General features: G+C 41.5%; 1 protein-coding gene across 4 annotated transcripts in view; it reads left to right on the top strand.

The window, feature by feature from the left end:
* Positions 1-18647, top strand: part of LOC102787753 (membrane-associated phosphatidylinositol transfer protein 2-like) — a 40292-nt gene that overhangs the window by 3240 nt on the left and 18405 nt on the right. For all 4 annotated transcript variants that reach the window (XM_035907256.2, XM_035907255.2, XM_006789687.3 and 1 more), the window contains exon 2: positions 14774-15016. In XM_035907256.2, coding sequence (XP_035763149.2) covers positions 14939-15016 — 78 coding nt within the window. In that variant the 5' untranslated portion in view covers positions 14774-14938. The remainder of the gene's footprint in view (positions 1-14773; positions 15017-18647) is intronic.

The following is an 18647-nucleotide window of genomic DNA, read 5'->3' as shown; positions in this document are numbered from 1 at the left end:
AGTACCTGGGCAGGTTAACTTGAAAAGGATTAAGCTGCTTTTTCTAGATATATTCACTTTGAAATGTGCTTATAATGTCAGCCTAGGCTTAATCCATCTTTGTAAAACTGGCTCTCTAAGTCTGTGTGGATGCATGAAAAAAACACAGTCACAAATGTTTACATACAGATGTGTAACGTAGCTCAAACAGTGGACTCTGGGTGGTGTTTACACATTTGCGTCACCACTGTAGCTTCAGAAATGTGTAAGCAGTAGTCACAAAACCGTACGTGTGTGTGTGTGTGTGTGTGTGTGTGTGTGTGTGTGTGTGTGTGTGTGTGTGTGTGTGTGTGTGTGTGTGTGTGTGGCTGACGTCAAAAATGAAAGCCGTGTTCATAGATGGGCGTTGGCCTGTGTTGTTCCATTGTGATGTGATCTCTAGTGGACTCTAGTGCATGCTTTTTTTCTGTTTTTTTTTTTTTTTTTTTTTTAAATATTTAAATTTGCTTCAGTTGTTATGAGCACATGTAACACTGAGAATTGACATTTCCCTTCCCGCAGAAAAGCCCCTCCAGAATCTTATTCCACAAACATTTGAAGTAACAAAGTAATTTAACGGACTTTAAATATTAATTGAGTATAAATATTGTATGAGTTATTTGCTGAAAACCCAGAGTTGCAGCTGCTGGATGACAAATTCATATGCAGCTGTAGCCCAGTGAATATGTAAAAGTTATTATTGTTATATAATTATTGGGGGGGGGGGGGTGTTTTTTTTGTGAAGCTTGTTTTGTACACAGACCTGCAGATATTATTTTCAGGTTTTAATCAGTTTCTTTTTTAGACGAGGAGCACAATTACTGATGTGTTTCTGAGCGTTCAGAGACAGAGAGACTATGAGAGAGCGGTTGACAGGCTTCTGAAACCTGATAGCTCTTTAACTCTCAGGTGCCTCTCTTAAATATAACACATCACACAAACAGAGGCACCGAAGGAGAAAGAGTGGAGGTGATTGTGAATCAGCCTGTTGTCTGTACAGTTGTGATTTCTTGTGTGGCTTGTTCACAACTTGTTGTTGAATTAAAGCAGTTCTGGTGCTGCTTTTGGGGGGGGGGGTGCTGCGATGAGCTAATTGAAGAATGATAAAAATTCATATCCGTGCCAATATTTGCTACCGTCTCTTTTCCAAGGCTCAAATTACGCACTGCTCCACTAACATTATACAGCTGTGGGACTGCTTGACAACCTCCTGATGGTCAGGAGGAAACGCTGCAAATATATGCTGTATATCTGAGTGACGGTGGAGTGGAAAATTCCTGATAGAGGAGCCTGTAGCTTTCGAGCATGTGTCCCCAGCCTTGTTTGAGTATTCATAGTGGTGTGGTATCTATTTGGTTTTGTGTGTGTGTGTGTGTGCGTGCGTGTGCATGTGGCAAATCTCCCGTACTCCCACATTAACCCTCGGTTTGCTGGAGTTTGTCCCGCAGCATAAGTCAATAATCCCGCCGTTAATAAGATGACAAACAAGCATAGAGTCATTAAGTAACTGAATTTAGTGGAGCGAGGAAGAAAAGACGCATTTCCTGCCAGTGTAAGTTTGAATGACGTATGCTGCTGCTCACCACATCTTTTGGTTCCACGTGTGTACCGTTTGAGCTGATTATCGGATGAGATCACTGGCACAGGAAGAGGAAAGAAACGACAGTTTCGTACAGCAAAAAGAGCGATGCGAGCGGCGGCTAATAAGGTTAAATATTCAAACGGTGCGTCTTTAGATGTTGCTCTGGAGATGCGTGCACTGACTTTACAGTTTTGTGTAATCTGATGTTTTCTTAACCCACTTGCTGCATTGCCACTTGTTTTTCAAAGAGAGAAAAATCCCCAAAAACCGAACTGTTGTGTAATATCGGACTGTTTCTTCAGTTCTCCAGTTTGTTTGGTTTTTCTTTTTCTTTTCTTTTTTTAAGCAGAGGAAGAGGTAAAGTCTCTGCTTTTTATGTAGACCTGCCACCCACCTCATAACGCAATTACTGCCACTCATACCAAAGCCAAGTTAGCAGTATAATCTCATATATTGGCTAAAAGGATGCAGCTGTAGATTTGCGGTTTCCCCAACTTCCTTATTTATTTTATTCACTATTTAAAATGGTCAAACTCAGTGCATATACTCTCTCTTTCTGGAGCTCACTGCTGAATTGTGGTTGCAGTGGCCAGCTTTCTGTTAGCATTAGAAAAGTCAATTTATTCTGCAGCTTGGCATGTTACTTGGGATTTCATCTGGTCAAATAAGATTAAAGAAAGATAATAAAAGCATTAAACACAGTTCACCCAACAAACTGGTGTTTTTTTTGTTTTTGTTTTTTTTGTTTTGTTTTTTAAATCTCAGACTATATATTCTAAAGTCTTTTCCCTTATGGTGGTTGTCATGATGTTTGTCATGAACAGAGTCGTGCCTCTTTAGTTTAATTTCTTTGGCCATTGTTAGAGACCATTTTATATTTGTACATTCGGCACAGGAGGGGATTTTATTAGTAGAGTACAAGTCCTGTTAAGTGTCTGATCTTTAACAAGGAAGCTCTTTAAAATATCCTGTGGTCTTTGTTTATTGTCTGTGAGAGGACATGACTGTTTGGTTAGCAGCTAACTAGGCCTCAGCTGTTGTTCTAGGTGGGTTTGTCAAATAAATATATTTTACTAAATGGGGACTTGGTTTTTTGTTTGTTTTAAGAAAGGGTGGTGATTTCAGTACTCATGAAGGATGATGATGATGTCAGTGATTGTTTTTGTACTGATATGATGTCTGGGTGACGCTTAACTGAAACAAATTCATGATCGGATGTAGATGGAGTCCACTGATTCCTGTGTATTTAATTTGCTGCACTGATTAACACGCGGTTTGAAGAGTATTATTGGAAATAGCCAATTAAAATGTCAGAAAAATTTGCGTGTATAGTACTGCAAAACTGACCTTAAATACACTGCAATCACCACAGTAACTTTTCAAGGAGTTTTGGCACCCCTTTGTTGACATGCTCTGGCGTTGTGTGATATGTTGTGACCTGTTATCGGTACTCCTTGCCTACATTTTTCTCTCTGACTTAAATTAGTTGTGCACTGAACACTGTTATGTTACTCAAGCATCACGCCTATGGCAGCTGGTCTACTGTTTGCATGGTGGGGTTTATATATACATGGCAGGTGATTGGGTGATGCTTTTGACACACCTAGCTAAAGAGGTGGGAAAAAAAAACATACTTTAATGCACACTGTTTGGTAGAAGTGGGAATCGCCAGATACTACACAATACTGCACTCACAGCACAATAATATTGCAATATAAAATTTTGCAATATGCAGTAACACATATTGCAATTTATCAGCTTTTTTTCATCTGCAAATTACATACTCAAAGTTAAACAAAGTTAAACTTGGTCAATCTGTTTTACCCAATACGTTTTGTTTTGTTTTGTTTTTTTGTTTTGCTACAAAATGAGATTAAGCAAACCTGCCATAAATGTTATCATAAGACAGTCTGCCATCAGTCTAATGTCAGTCTTAAATTGGCTATTAATTGCAATCTGGTTCTGATAATACAGCAAATATCTGACAAATTGTTGAAATGTACTCATCTGTGGCTGTCTACTTAGACAGATATTCACATTTAACTGTTAAATATGTGCTCAGCAGCCTTCCTGTTCTGCACGAATACAACCAGAAAACGACCAGCTGGCAGCCAGTCGAGTCCCCTCAAGTTGTGCTCATTGACGCATTCAGGCTGATAGCAATCAGTCTTTATAGGTTAAATCGCAACTATTTGTCAGCCTTTGACGAGCTCTGCAAGAGTGACTGTAGTCAGTCTAAGTGACACTGGAACTGGTCTGATAGGAGGCAGGCTTTCTGCCTCCTATCGGCTTGCGATCAAAAGTGGTTGTGAGTGTGCAACACCCTCAAACTCTGGGCAAATATTTACTCACCAAAAGTTTTTATTTATGCATTTATTTTTGGTAGGTGCAAGGAAATTCCTGTCCTATTTAATTCTGTGACTGAGCCATTAGCTAGCTCTAACTTAGGATGTATCTTTGTCAAGCTAAGCGTGTTCAATGTTAGGCTAACGTTATCTGAGGATGGTGGTGCATGAGATGAGCCTTCTTGTTTGTAGTATTCTCGAGTTTTTAAATGTTTTTTTTAAAATAAAATATCAATATTTTGGTTAACCTTTTATTTATATAATATCCCAGTACTATGCTGTAACCATTTTTATCCCCCGCAGTCTCCACTCTTATGGTGTAAGCACTAAACTCTCACACACTTAAATGATGTTGCCTGGATGAGTGCAAGAGGCCCCATGGGCGCATAAAGTTATGAGGAGGAATGTGATTCCAGTGACTTTACTCTTTGTTGTCTGAGTAGGATCTGTGCCCCCAAAACCCCAAAGCAAAACTTAAAAGAAATTGTTCACGAATAAATAAACAAGATGTGTAAAATACCACATTCTGCATTCTTCTGGTTTCATGTAAAATTATTTCCTGTATCAGTCGTATTGGGTTACCCTTTTGTACTTATCTTCGCTTTTGTTTTTTTTCCCCCCTGCTTTTATTTGTAAAACCATGTTTAATCTCACAGCACTATGAGGGATATTTAATTGCCTAAGGCCACGTCTGTAGCAATGCAGACTTAACGCAGAGCTCTCATGCAGTGGCCTAAGGTCTCATGGTTTCAGTGGGTAAGTGCCCCAGAGGCTTTAAATGAAGAATCTTTTTTTTATTATTTTTTATTCGGGCAACAAATGAGGTCACTAATCACAAAAAGAAATCCAGCAATTATTTATATACTACTTACACTTATATACTCTTATTATACTTTTTTCTGTAAAACTGGAGGGTTTGTCGTCATCCATTTTCCTCACCGACCGTTTGAGATAAATACAATCATTTTCCAATCGTATGTTCATAATAGCTTGTGTGTGTCTTTTTAAAGTCGTGCAAAAGATTTTGCAGTGCATCCCGAAGGATATTCGGTCAATTTCACTAACCAGAAACTAAATGCTGTCATCTGTGCCTTTTCAATCATTCAGGAACCTGCAGGGATTTGATGCACTCCTAAAAAAACAAAACAAAAAACAAACATCTCTTGCAATTTCTGATGGGAGCATAGGGACACATTGCCAGCTGGCTGGTTATTTCAAGGTCTAATTTTTCTTTTAATTCATCTTGAGCGGACAATCACGCATCATGACAGTACTTCAGATGAGCTTCCATCATGCACCTGCGTGCTGGCCAAGCACCGAAGGGAACACTGTGTTTTCTCTGCACTTCGAGCTCCGCAGACTCTGTCCTTTTTTTTTTTTTTCCCATCTCGCTCTCCCACCCTCAGCTCTCTTAAACAAAACAGGTGATGCTAATGCTGGTGTTGAGCTGTTGACAGGGACAACAGGGGTACAACCTGTCCCCACGCATCCCTGATGAGCCGGCTGATGAATGGCATATCATTGCTAATGCTCCTACAGTGGCGTTGTCTGGGAAATGAGACAAAGGCATACGCTTTGCACACGTCTGCTCCATGTCCTCCTTCATTTGGACACAAGTTTTTCTCGCAGTGTGAGCAGACTCCAAAGAAGAGCCGAAGTCTTTTTATAGAAATCGTCCACCTTCCTGTGTCCTTTCTCGAGCTTCATTTTTTCTGGAAGATGAATCGAGTTTATGCACATCCTCTAAGAGGGCTGGCATGTTTTATTTTTTTTCCTGGCCATAATCATCAACCTTGTAGATGAAGGGATATCAAGGCAGTCTGGCACATGCTCTCTGTGCCGGGAAACCTTTTAGCTCTTAGGCAGAACGATCTGCTTCTGTGAGGGAAAGTAAATCGAGCGATGAAGGATCACAGTCAGCTGTGAATTAGAAATGCTGCTTTCACCATTAAGAAAGTGCTCGTCAGTGGACTTTTTCACGCCTCCTTATTCTATCTCCACATTAGTTATGAGCCAGCCATGTTTATTTCACATATTTTAGAAATGTAAGTATTTATCTCTGCAGCTTTTACATGAGTATGATGCACAAGTGCCATTTTATATCCGTTTCCTTTTTTTGGTTCTGCCCTGAGCCCTCGCAGCGCTCTGAGTCACATGGACTTCGTAAAATGAAAGCAGCAGCGCTGGTTCATGTCACTTTACCCATGTTCCTCTTTCTTTTCCACTGGTCAGAGACACCTGATTTTTCTGAACCTAAAAATAGACCCCTTTGGACCCTAACTCAGCATCTCACGCTTACTTTTTTGCTCTCACTGTACAGGCTTTTTTCCTTTTTCTTTTCGGGCGGTCTCTCTTTATTGCCCGTTCTTACATGCCAGACAAAGTGCCACGTCTTCCTTCTTTCAGAGTTGTTTGCCTGTGTGAGAGAGAAAGGGAGAAGTTAGAGACTTTTATTGTATATCTGTTACTGTAATGAGAATTTGTGTTTTTTTTTTTTTTTTTTTATAGCCCCTTGCTCTGATAAGAAAATCCCATAACCGGGCTTTCCACAAGGCTGGAAAGCTGACCTCACAACCCGCTGCAGTGTTAGCCACAGATACTTACCAAGAGCATCTTTGAAAATGGCCTTTTATGGTCAGTAGAAGAAGCTGCTTCACTCTTTGGTGAGTGGGTAGAGCACTTTTTGGAAGGCTGCGTTATTTGTGCTACATAAAGGGGTTTAAGGTATTTCACCAAAGGGCAGCCTGTAACCTTGGGCTTTTTTTATGAGCAGCTTCCTTATCATTGACCTTTTTAAATGTGCTTGATGCACAGTAACCTTGAAATGAGCAGTGACGCACGCTGAAGGTGATGATTCAGTGATTTGAGTTGTAACCCAGAAAGTATAAGGTTGACACAGACCAAAGCACCGGCTGAGACGGGTGTCGATAATTGAGTTGAGATCAGATTTGTCCTCCCTTTTTGTGAATTGCTTGGACTTTATGGACTTAGCCAAATAAGACTTTAGTTTGATATGAGGGGCTTGTGAGGGATTAAACTGTCATAACATTCAAAATCAGTCTGTTTTAGTAGGTACACCATTTCAACTTGGCACACTTTTTTAGTTTCTCTGTGTCCTCGATTCACAGAGAGGTTTTCGGATCCACTTTCCTCTAAGCTAGTGTGTGAAGCTGGCACAGAGAGTTTGTTTTTCTTTCCACTTTCTTGTAACTGACTGCTGTTTTTGAAAGAGGATCTGTCAGTGGTTTACCTGGTTAATCTTAAACTTCACAAAGAGAACTAGCATTAAACTGACAGGGCATAGGCCACCTTTCAACCTTTGATGTGCTGCAGGAAGTAACATGCGTGTCTTTATTTTTTTATTAATTTTAAGCATATTACAGTAGACGCAGAAGCAAACTAGTCTTGAACCAGCATGTAAGGACTTTTAAAGTCTTATCGTGAATTTTCTTGGCTATTTGATGTTTTGTTTTTTTGGTTTTGGTTTTTTTGGGCCACATTTAAATCCTGCATGCTGACACAGTTGCAGATATTTAGGGTTGCTGTATGAATCGATGAGGCTTCTATAGCAGATTGCCGTGGAAATGAGCTGCGGCAGGAGGGAAAAGAGACCGACAAAAGTGAAAGTGGAGACAGGAGAAACGGGAGAAACCAGTATCAGCCCCGGCAGCGTCTGGTCTCTACTTTCCCCCGTCACTCTGACTTCATCTTGGCAACCAATAAGGAAAGGCCCCTCTGTGTCTCCATGGTAACCCCCTGTTCAAGCAATGATGGAGAGGATAAAGGGGCAGGGAAGAAAATACATTTTGGCCTAAGGCAAAACATTTTTCTTCTCAAGTTTTCTTGAGTGAAATGCATTTTCTTTCTCTTCTGTGACATTGTCATTCAAAAAACAGAATGTTGCATTACCACTTATGAAAGGGCTCTCTGAGTTTTTTTTTGGTTTTTTTTTTTTCTTTTTAAATGTGAGAGACTAAAAATAGACCCCAGGCAAGGCACAATGATTTCTGTTTACACTTGCCTTTAAGCTTTATATGCTTTTATACTTTTGCAGTGACCACGACCTTTGTCTATCACAACTGATAAATATTTTACTCGTAGCCCTGCTGCTTCTGCAGTTTGCAGATGTTTCAGCGTCTTTTTAAACGCTTCATATCAAGCGCTCACTTTCCTCTCTGCAGGTTGCGATACACATGCATGTGCCCACATTCTTTTATAGAGTTATAGTGTAGGTGTTAGCGCAGTAATGAGTCTCAGCCACAGCGCTGTCGTATGCCACATAACCAAAGCTGCTTCTCACTGTTGTGAGAGACAGAGTGGCAGTGATAATGGAAATTCATTTGTTGTTATCCGTCCAAGCCTTTGTGGCACTGGTAAGCATGCACTCTGCAATAGTCTCCACATTAGCAAGAAGGCCTTAATTTGAATCAGCGTCTTGTTGCTGCCAAACACTCGAAGAGTGACTGATGAGAATGTTTTGGAGAGATTGTCTAAATGCACCAAAGCATTTCCTTTCCTTTTGGTCTGCTGGGCTACATGAATTAGTTAATGGAATGGGCAAAATACGAGCATAGCGACGCTTTCCTTTTCTGTATCTGCTGAGTTATATAACACGCTCTCTCTCTACGCAGCTCATTTAGGCTCGCTGAGCACTTTCAGAGAGTGACAGCAAGGGAAGATCCTCGTTTAACCTTGGCACGTAACTGATTAATCCAAGTGCAATTTTCATATAAGGTCATCTAATTTTGGATTTCTGAGTGAAGCGTGGGGTTGGTTAGAGATGGTGTTGGTATGTAACGGGCCCATTTTGGACCACTGTGGCGTTGACGAGCACCACTGAGGCATAAGAAAACAATGGCTCCAATTATTAAAGGGGCTTAAAGTTCTCAGCGGTCACCAAGCACCCGATTTATTTATTTTTGAATTTTAATTACATGATGCGGGGGTGTCAAATGTAAAACCTATATTCCAGTGGTTCCTGCCCTCTGTTAAATTAGATGATCTGCTTTAGATTAAAATCATGTTCATCTCGAGATCTTGCAAAAATGGCAGATATCTTTGCAACAGGTGTGGCTTTCTTCTAATATCGAATTCTTCTGTATGTTGCACAAGGAGAGCTTTTCACATCAAATGAGCAGTTTTGACACTCTTTAAATGTATGTTGGGTTTTTTTGTTTGTTTGTTTTTAGATATCTTCCAAGTGGGTGTACACACTAAAACTAAAACTCACAGTTAATAGAAGATTATTCATTTGTTTGTTCGGGTTAACAAATCCCTTTCTCTGTGGTAATCAAACTGCAGTTTCACGACACCATGTTCGGCTGTGCCTGAGCTCGATTTCTTTTTGCTCTCGTTCATTCCCTCCCTGTGCAGGCTCATTTTTAGAAGCAGATCATACTTGCAGGGCTACTGTAGGAGGTAGAGGACGAGAAGAAGGAGGAACACAATGCAGGAGATGCTCACAGGGTGTCAAGTATTTTTAGCTTTCCCCTTGTGCTGTGATGATGAGTAAAGAACAAGGGCAGGTTGTGCTTCCCACCTCCATAGTTTGTGAAAGATTGTGGACCTGAGGGACGGGAAAGAGTGATGGATATGTTACAGAATGCATACGGCGCTCATTGTATTTACTGTATAAGAACAAGATGACACACCATTATTTGGCCCCTGTATTTTTACAAGATTATACTGTTTTGTCAGCTTATAACAAGGCTTGCAAAGGTGATTACTCACACATTGTTTTGTTTTGTTTTTCCATATAAAACTGATTTTCTCATCTTAAGTCAGCATCAGAGTTGTTTTAAACTGAGGCTAACTAAAGAACCATCATAATGCTCTTGCTTTGCCTTTGTTTGAGCTGTGCATTGTGTGTTGTCACATATTTAAAAAACAAAATAAAACAAAAACCTTTTTCATTGAAGAGAGAGGCTCAATGTTTGCTCACTCCTCCAGTGCTGTATTAAAATCAAGCAAGGCTAAACACGGCCTTTGGCCAGTACTTCAGCATCTGCCTCATGGTGTGTGTGTGTGTGTGTGTGTGTGTGTGTGTGTGTGTGTGTGTGTGTGTGTGTGTGTGTGTGTGTGTGTGTGTGTGTGTGTGTGTGTGTGTGTGTGTGTGTGTGTGTGTGTGTGTGTGTGTGTGTGTGTGTGTGTGTGTGTGTGTGTGTGTGTTTTTCTTAAAAAGCATTAAACAATGCTTTTTGGTGCCTAAAGGGGGTGGGTTTTGTTGGGTGTAAATTGGGTGTATTGTCACAAAAATACCGTTTATCTGATAAATACTCTTCATTCTTTGCCCTCATTAGACCCTTCACCCTATAATCTCAGTATGTTTGAGACTGAAGTTAGAGTTCGAAATAAGCCCAAAGGCTTCTTTAGGCTCGTAGATGGATGGTAAACTCCCTCATTTCTGTGCGTGTACGGCCCAGCATGAATACATTTGTCTTAAGCCTCTTGACATTTTAACTGGATTGGTCGGTAAGCCCATCAACTCAATCATAGATTCTTATCACAAGCTGAGGCAGTTGCCATAACCGAGGTTGCCTCTGTGATACGAGAGCAACAGTGTGAAACCGATCTGCTGTATTTCAGGCAAGCCGGGAGGCTAATATGTTCCACTTGTATTTTAACGGTCACGTGAGCCAACGATCCCTGGAATTTACCGCCTTCTCTGGTGCGCAGCCTCAGCACGGTGTTCTATAAAACACTGCTAAATTTAAAGGAGCGCCACCATTGCAGCCTTTGGGGAAAAGCCTCCAGTGAGTCACCACTGCCCTCTCGGTGTTGTGCTCCGTGTTTGACAGCAAGGCCCAGCTGCTGCTCTCTGTCCCGGGGATCTCTGTTTACTGTGCATATATCATGTCTTTGGACAGATTAAGTCATGCCACTTTCCATTATGAGAGTGAAGGACAGTGTGGAGTGGCAAGGAAAGCCAAGAGTGAAAGGCACATTTCATGTTTATGTCAAAGCAATTGACCTGAAGGATATGCTGGTCTGTGTTCTGTGGAGTAAGCAGGTTTCATCTGTTTATGTCACTTATCAGTGGTTAGACGTGACCAGATGTGCAGCGCTCTCCACACTTGTTTGTTGAGAAAGGCTTTTGTAGTCAGACAGATGTATTATTCATCATGTTACCTGGAACATTTCTGTATTGACGCTGATTTTTAGTGTCTAATTCACCTTTTGAAAAAGGAAAAAATGAATCGCTCGGTACAATAACACTCCTGCGTGGAGGATTGCATTTTTAAAAAAAATATATATTTTTTAATACCTTCATCACACTTTTTGTGATGTAGCATTGTGCACCTCAGGGTGTATGCCGGCCGCACAGGATCACGAAACGGTAGCAGGAAGAGGTACAAAAGGCAATCCCACTCAAAGTGTCTTGTAGCTATCGCTGTCTTCAGCTTTGTCGAAACAGGAGCAGGAACATTGGGGGCTGCTTTGTGATGAGCGCTGTGCATGGGCTTGTGCTGCTGTTGCGTCACTGCCTAGAGGGGGGCAGAGACAGTATTTTTAGAAGGGAATGAGCATATTCTCTGCACAAACAACGTCAAGCACTCTGCTTGCGTATGCTTGGATTATTGTGACCAGGCTATTTTTAAGCTCTGTGTGTGAGAGTGCTTTTTTTCTGGGTCAAGCATGGTGCCAGTACTCTCTCGAGTCTGCTGGTGAATCGTACATTACCGGTCCTGTGCTGTGCACAGCATCTGCATCAGTCAAAAATGAAAGTTGGAGAGGCACAGGTTTAAACCAGCAGGAGGAAAGGCTTTCCTTTTTTTTTGTTTTTTTTTAAAAAAAGGAAAGCTTTCTATCTGCAGTGAAACGTAATGCCTATACTTGTGGAACAGTCACGCGGTCTTAAATTGGCTAATTCAGGAGGCCTTATAATGTGTAGTCAATACAACCGCAGACACAATACATAAATTTACAATACAAGATGTATGCTGTCATATGTGTATAAAGTTTGGGTGTGTCCATGTGAGATTACAAAACTGCAGCCGGACAAGAGGAGACAGGTGCTGGAAAGTGGTGCATAAGCTTTCCACTGAAACCAAACGTTTTACTGAAGAAGCAGGTAAACATATTTTAAGCTGGAACCCCAGATTATAGAGGGTGGAAATAACCTCCTAGTTTCTGCCCAACAAGTCATAAATATGACTCACATTTGCTGGTATATAAAATCAGACTTAAGCCAAATACGAGTACTTACTTTCATTATGTGCACAAAACAGAATTTTGTGTGTATGTTACTTTTTTTTTTTTCTTTTTTTTTTTAAAGGACTGAATTTAATTGAGTAATCAAGATGGTGGGGAATGGTTGCTTTGTGCAATGCTCACCAGTAGCAAAACTGCCGTAATCCTGCAGAATAGTGACATAACTAACCTGCATCAGTATTGCTGCTAATCCCTGCAGAGCATCATCACAACAGCTTCTGAACACATGCTGCCGGACAGAGCTCCGCTTTGGGTGGACAGGGTCCCTCTGTTGAGCTGCCTATTGGTTTTTCTTGATTTCTGTTTGTTTGCTGTGTCCTTGTTGTGGTATTTGCATATCTGCTGTCACTTCTGTGTGTGTGTGTGTGTGTGTGTGTGTGTGTGTGTGTGTGTGTGTGTGTGTGTGTGTGTGTTGAACTTTGATTCATAAAGCAATAGTAGATAGCAGACAGTAAAAGAAGTAGTCTTATCACTGTCAGACTGAATGACCTCCAAATCAGTACAGTTAATACATCCATATCTGTGGTCAAGAGAAAATACTCAGACTCATTTCTTGCATCAATAAATGCATCTGCATTAACAGTGTTGCCACATTTTTAAACCATGCTTGGAGTAAATGTTACTTTGAGGCTGTTAGTGCAAAGTGCTTATGCTTATTGATTAACTTCTAAAGACTCCTTGGGCTCCAGAGCTGCAGGCTTTCCTCTGGGCCTCTCCATGTAGCCTAGTTTTATTCTAGCATCCCCCCCAAGAGTGCAGTTATTTTCAGCAAAATGTGGTGTTCTGCTCTGATTTTGTCAATGCTTTGTTCTTCACTGTAAAGAAATCACAAAAAATGTATAGAAGCAGAACACTTCCTAATATTTTAGTAAACAGCTGCTGTTCCAGATGTGAAGTCGGTCAGGCTGCGTCTTCTTTCCAGCCTCAGTAAAGTCATTAGATAAAAGCTTTTCTTTAGCGGCATTCAAACATTCAAACACTGGAGGGAATTGGTCTGTTGGTTCGACCAAACCTGGCCTTTGTTTGGTGGATAAGTGACGCAGGGATATTGATGTGATTAGAGTGATTACACAGAATGGACGGATTCCTGAGCAAGGTCCAATAGCTTCCATAGTTCAGAAATTGGTAAATATTAAGGTTATGCAAGACTGTGTGGTCACATTTGGCTAAATAGCTAAATCAGCAGCTTCAGGATGGTATTGTGCACTATAGTCTCCTTGGCAGCATAACTAAGATCCTGCCTAATGTGCTTTCACCTGACCTATCTGAAAACAGGCTGAACTTTATCTTAAATTTCAGTTAAACTCAGTTTTATTTATATCATTACACTCGCTTAAGGTGCTTTATATGGCACGGTAAAGACCCCAACAATCCAATGACCCCCAATGAGCAAACACTTGGGGACAGTGGGAAGGAAGAACTAACTTTTAACAGGAAGAATTCTCTGGTAGAATCAAACTGGTCGGGGGGTAAGGGGTGAAAGACAGGATAAAAGATGCACTGTGGAAGAGAGCCAGAGATTAATAATAACTAATGATTAAATGCAGAGTGGTGTATGAAGGGAGAAGAAGAGACACTCATGAGAAACCCTGAGCAGCCTATGCCTATTGCAGAGTAACTAAGAGAAGATTCAGGGTCAACTGACTCAAATAAGTGCTTTATCAAAGTACACCTTTAAATCTTTGCTGTTAAAATATCCAAGTTTGAGAATTTGAAAACATAACCTGGAAAGGAGATAATGCCTGTGACAGTTATTTAGCTAAATTTCCACTACAGTGCAGTATGGTGCTGCATAGGCGTTATCTTGTTTTGTACTTTTTTAGCTTCGGAGAGCTGTTTTCTTGCCTTAACGGTCAAAGCAGACTTCTGCAACTCACGCCACCCACACGTTGTGTATGTATAGCCCACACCTACCCCTATTCTACCCAGTGGTTTGAAAACAATGCTTTGTGTATTTCTTATTTGTGAAACCTCGATCATGAACAGGGGGGCTCTTACACTGTTATATAATGCCTCCCACTCTACTGTAATCCCTCTTATGCTAACTTAGCACCCCATGTGACGGTGCTGGACCGCTGGAAGAAAAAGGGTGGCTGTCGGGACTGTCGGCAAGGCATGGGTGCTCTTCGTAGACTCTGGCCACACACCTACACACAAAAACACACACGCAGTAGCCTGTGTATAAGAAGGAGTATTTATCCTAGGAAGTGCTTTACTTGGATTTGCGATGCTGGATGGAGGCACAACACCGGTGCTTGTCTTCATTGCCAAGGCTTGGAGTAGATATCTACTACATGGAGCATATGTTCTTAATGACACTTTGGCTCTTTTCTTCATCTGCCTGTGAGCCACAAGAGGGGATCTTTGTCCTCCGATGTGTGTAGCAGAGTTAGACAGATTCAGAATTTAGTCTGTGTGCTGACAGGTTTTGCCCGTTATTGATATTTTTACTGCTGCTTTCTGATTTTTGAGTGTTGGGATCTGGAATAATCATTAGGAATTTTAAGATGTTAACTTTATCCATATGTTTTGACTAACACACTCTACAAATGGGATGTTTTGCATTAATGTGCAGCACCCATAACTCAGTTTTTTACGTTTTCTTTCACCTCCACAGGAGCCATCAATGTGGACTTCAGCTGGTGATTTGACAAGTCTCGTATAGGAGCATCCCGAGTCTCTCCTTCCCTCTCTCCCCCTCCCTTTCCCTCTATCCCTCCCTCCCCCATTCCCTTGTCAATCTCCTCCCTGATCCCCCTATCCCCCTTCTCCAAGCTTCACCATGCTCATCAAGGAGTACCGCATCCCCATGCCCATGAGTGTGGAGGAGTACCGCATCGCCCAGCTTTATATGATACAGGTGAGGCAACACAACCATGGTTTCCAGCAAATCCTCACCCACACACACGCACCTAACTAAAAATGAACAACCGCAGAAACGAGGGGATGAAAACAAGCAGTCAAAGAGGAGATAAAGTAACACGGGGAGTTCTTGAAGTGTGCAATCACAGCATACTCAATGATGAAAACGATTGGTCGTATGATGCGTGACGTTGGTGGAGCAACTAAACAAAGAGAGCCTGTGTGCTGATAGATTATCCAGTTTAAACTCTCTGAAGCTGGCTGTTTAAAGCTGTCATAGACCGCATGTTTCTGCACTCGATGAAACTCCATGTACACACACTGCTGCGACGGAGATGGACATACTGCTTTCATTTGTCAAAGCAGGCCCTTAGCTGGAGATGGATGGTCTGTGTTAGAGCATTAGGGTTTACAGCGCCTGCAGAAAGGGCCCATTTATATAGCTTTAGTTCTGCTGTGCAGCATTATATCCTCTTCATATGGCATGTGTACATGAAGGTAGATTTACTTAATCCAGCAGTACACAGAGGAGGTATTGATGCCAAGACTCAGGCTGTGGTAAAAATACAATGTTATTTATAGTTCAGAGATGTGCATATTAGGCATTAGGTGCATTTGTTTGGATTTGAGCTGCACGGTTACGTAATGTGTGTTTTACGATCATTGCAGAGCAAGCTGAAGTTACAGACCTGTTTGATCAAGTTGAGGTTTTTCGAGTTTTGATGCATTTTGCCTCTTTGCTGATCTTACATTGCGATGGTAATGTGAGTCTGGTTGCTTTTTGCTATCAGAAAATAAGATCCACAAAGAGTGCAGAGTAAATTCAAAGCACAGTATCAAGAGAAATCGGCATCTTAAGAGTCGAACAGTCAAACGTGGGAGCTTTATTTTCGACCTGCATCTCTCAGGGTTCAGCTTTGTTGGATAGGTTCAGCATTTATGACTTGTGTAAGGAAGGCCCAGGATGCTTTCATGATGTAGACCAGCTGTTAATCTTACAGCCAAATAAGGAAGTCGACAGGGTTGTTTAAAATTAATATCCACCCACAGGTATAACAAGGCTACATAGAGATTAATTCAACTGTATTGACTCTGAAAGCCTCTCCTTGTTTTTGCTGTGTACTTTAAAAACAGCCTGTGTCACTAGCTGCATTACATCATTGCAAATAGAGAGAGTGAGTATTTGAGAGAGTATAAGAGAGAGAATTTGGTTGTTGTAACGGTCTCACCAGTTACCGGTTTTCTCTGCATAAGCTGAAATGAGTGTAGAAAGAGTGTGTACGTCTTTTAAAGAATTTCAGATATATTTGTTTATTTTTTCAGATGATAAAGATGTTTGTTGTTCATGTTTGTTTGCTTGCTTTTCTAAACGTCCTCCCGATGCTGTATCCAGCAGACAGGTTGTCCGCTTGAGTTGTAGATGTGTGGGAACATGACTCAGAGGACATGCCCCAAAGCAAGCAGACGTTTCAAGACGGCACATGTCGGGCTCTGCGGCACACTTCTTCCTCACCTCATAATTCACCTTCATTGTATTTGTGAAGAGTTAATTAATATTTTAAAAACCTATATGTTGTGTGTGTGTGTGTGTGTGTATGTGCTTTTTTAAAAAAAAAAATTAGTCTTGAACTGCTTGCCTTTCATATTTTCAGGACAAAGGCTGAACACGTGAGAAAGTCTGCTAAAGAAATTCTTTGCGCGTGAACTCTAAAGTATGTAAACAAAGTCCCAGGATGAAGAGTTCCAACATCGTATTGACCCATAGTTACCTTTCCCCCTGACCTAACCGCCTCTAAACAGCCTCGGTGCGCTGAGGCTTCTGTCACTATGGCAACCATGACATCAGCAGCATGCCAGTGGTCAGGTTTTGTTCACGAGAAGGAGTGAATAAAAAAGTGAATGAGGAAATGGAGGATAAAAAGAGAGGCAGTGAAGAAGGGATGGGAAGAAATTTGAGAGAGGGGGTGGAAGGAAAGAGAGCATGGCTATCCTCACTTCATTGCTTTATGTTACCAGGGCAACTGCAGCATGTAGGCCTGTCCGCCCGCCTGCAATCCATCCTCAGTGAAAGCCTCATAAACGAAGCCGGGGCCTTAGGACAGCCTAGCCATATCTCTACCTCACCAGGTCGCGCCCCACCCTATCTCTCCTTTCACGTTCTTTCCTTTGCCCCTTACGACACTTTCTTATATGATCGGTAATTGTCACATTCTTCTCACAATCTGGAGATTTACAGTAATAAGAAAATACAGAAAGTGTGAGATTTTAAATATGAGCAGTTCTCATTGTGCCTCATTCATCCACACAGGCCCTACGTGTTTTGAATGAGTAACTGTGGAGTTATCGTTAAAAAGGAGCATCTCTAGCAGGAAATGCGCCTCGCGAGAGGAAAATGCCAGGATGTGACTCCTATCCTGTCATAGTAGTCGGGTCTAAACATGTATAGCAGGCCATCATGGTGTAGTACTTCGCAAAAGTTTGATGGCTGTTTAAAGAAAGTAAAACTGTATACATGAGAGACTCCCTGTAGAGGGCATCAAGGTACCTCCTTCTACACTTATTTTCCTCCAAAGGTACACTTTACCTCTGTATGTGAATAAATTAAGTGTCCTGTATTTTGTAATATATAACGTTACATTGAGTTTCTTTATTTTTAAACTTGTTATCTGTTCCCGCTCTTCCCGTTATGAGAGCAGCTACGCCCTGGCCAGTGTTTTATGATCTTTTTCTGGTGAACTGGAGAAAATTACCCAACGCTACAAAGGGAAGAAGGAGGGACTCTGCCTTTGACAGGAAAACACGGGGATGTAGTGTTTGTAGGTTGGACTTTTCCTTTTAAAAAATGCTTAAAATTCATCATCAGTGGATATGTATTTTTGTTCTGTATTTTCGTAGTGAGCTTTTTATAATGCACTGTAATCTGGAGATTATCTGTTCACTTGCTGTGACTGAGTTTCTGTATCGCATACTGGTTGAGTGTACGGCCGGTCTGACGTTGCTGTGGTGGTGTCTGTGCTGTGTCTTTGGAGCTGTGTCTGGTTGTTGAGAGCTGGGCGGGTTGCTAATGAATGACCTGTCAAAGGTAATGAGGTCCAGTGTGCTGGATGCCTCATGGCTTCCTCTTCCCTGCTCCACTGATTCACTGGTTTGCTTCCATCACCTCGCTCTGCACAGCTGACTGGAGGAATCGGTCTCCCTATTATGCCATCGCTGCACTAAACACGCCGTTAAACAAAGGTTAAGCTGCATATACTAACACTGAACAACTGCTGATAAGAGGGGGAAAAAAAACATGATACATCAGAAATCTGACTTTTTATGGTCCTCATGTCTGTCGTCAGCACTTGGACTATGTTCTGCTGTTTAATGTTTTCTCATTGACAAGTTTCACAATTACAAATTGTCCTCTAGCAATTCCTGACGTTTGCACCATTGTGGCTTCACACAGCCGCAGCTGCAGGCTCCACCCGGCTTCTCCTCTTATGTGCATCTGCAATGTAAATACAGAAAAGGTGTGGCTCCACACGCTGATTCTTTTTTTCGGATCTTCCTGATATGCCGTTCAGAGCTGGAGGTGCTTCCAGGAAGCTATTAATTTTGTGTGTCAATGCCATACCCAGACTGATGCC

This window comes from Neolamprologus brichardi, chromosome 12 (genome assembly GCF_056152115.1).
Source record: "Neolamprologus brichardi isolate AB-2024 chromosome 12, ASM5615211v1, whole genome shotgun sequence".
Taxonomy (NCBI): domain Eukaryota; kingdom Metazoa; phylum Chordata; class Actinopteri; order Cichliformes; family Cichlidae; genus Neolamprologus; species Neolamprologus brichardi.
The sequence above is the reverse complement of the archived record's forward strand: the minus strand, read 5'-3'. Positions and strand labels throughout refer to the sequence as shown.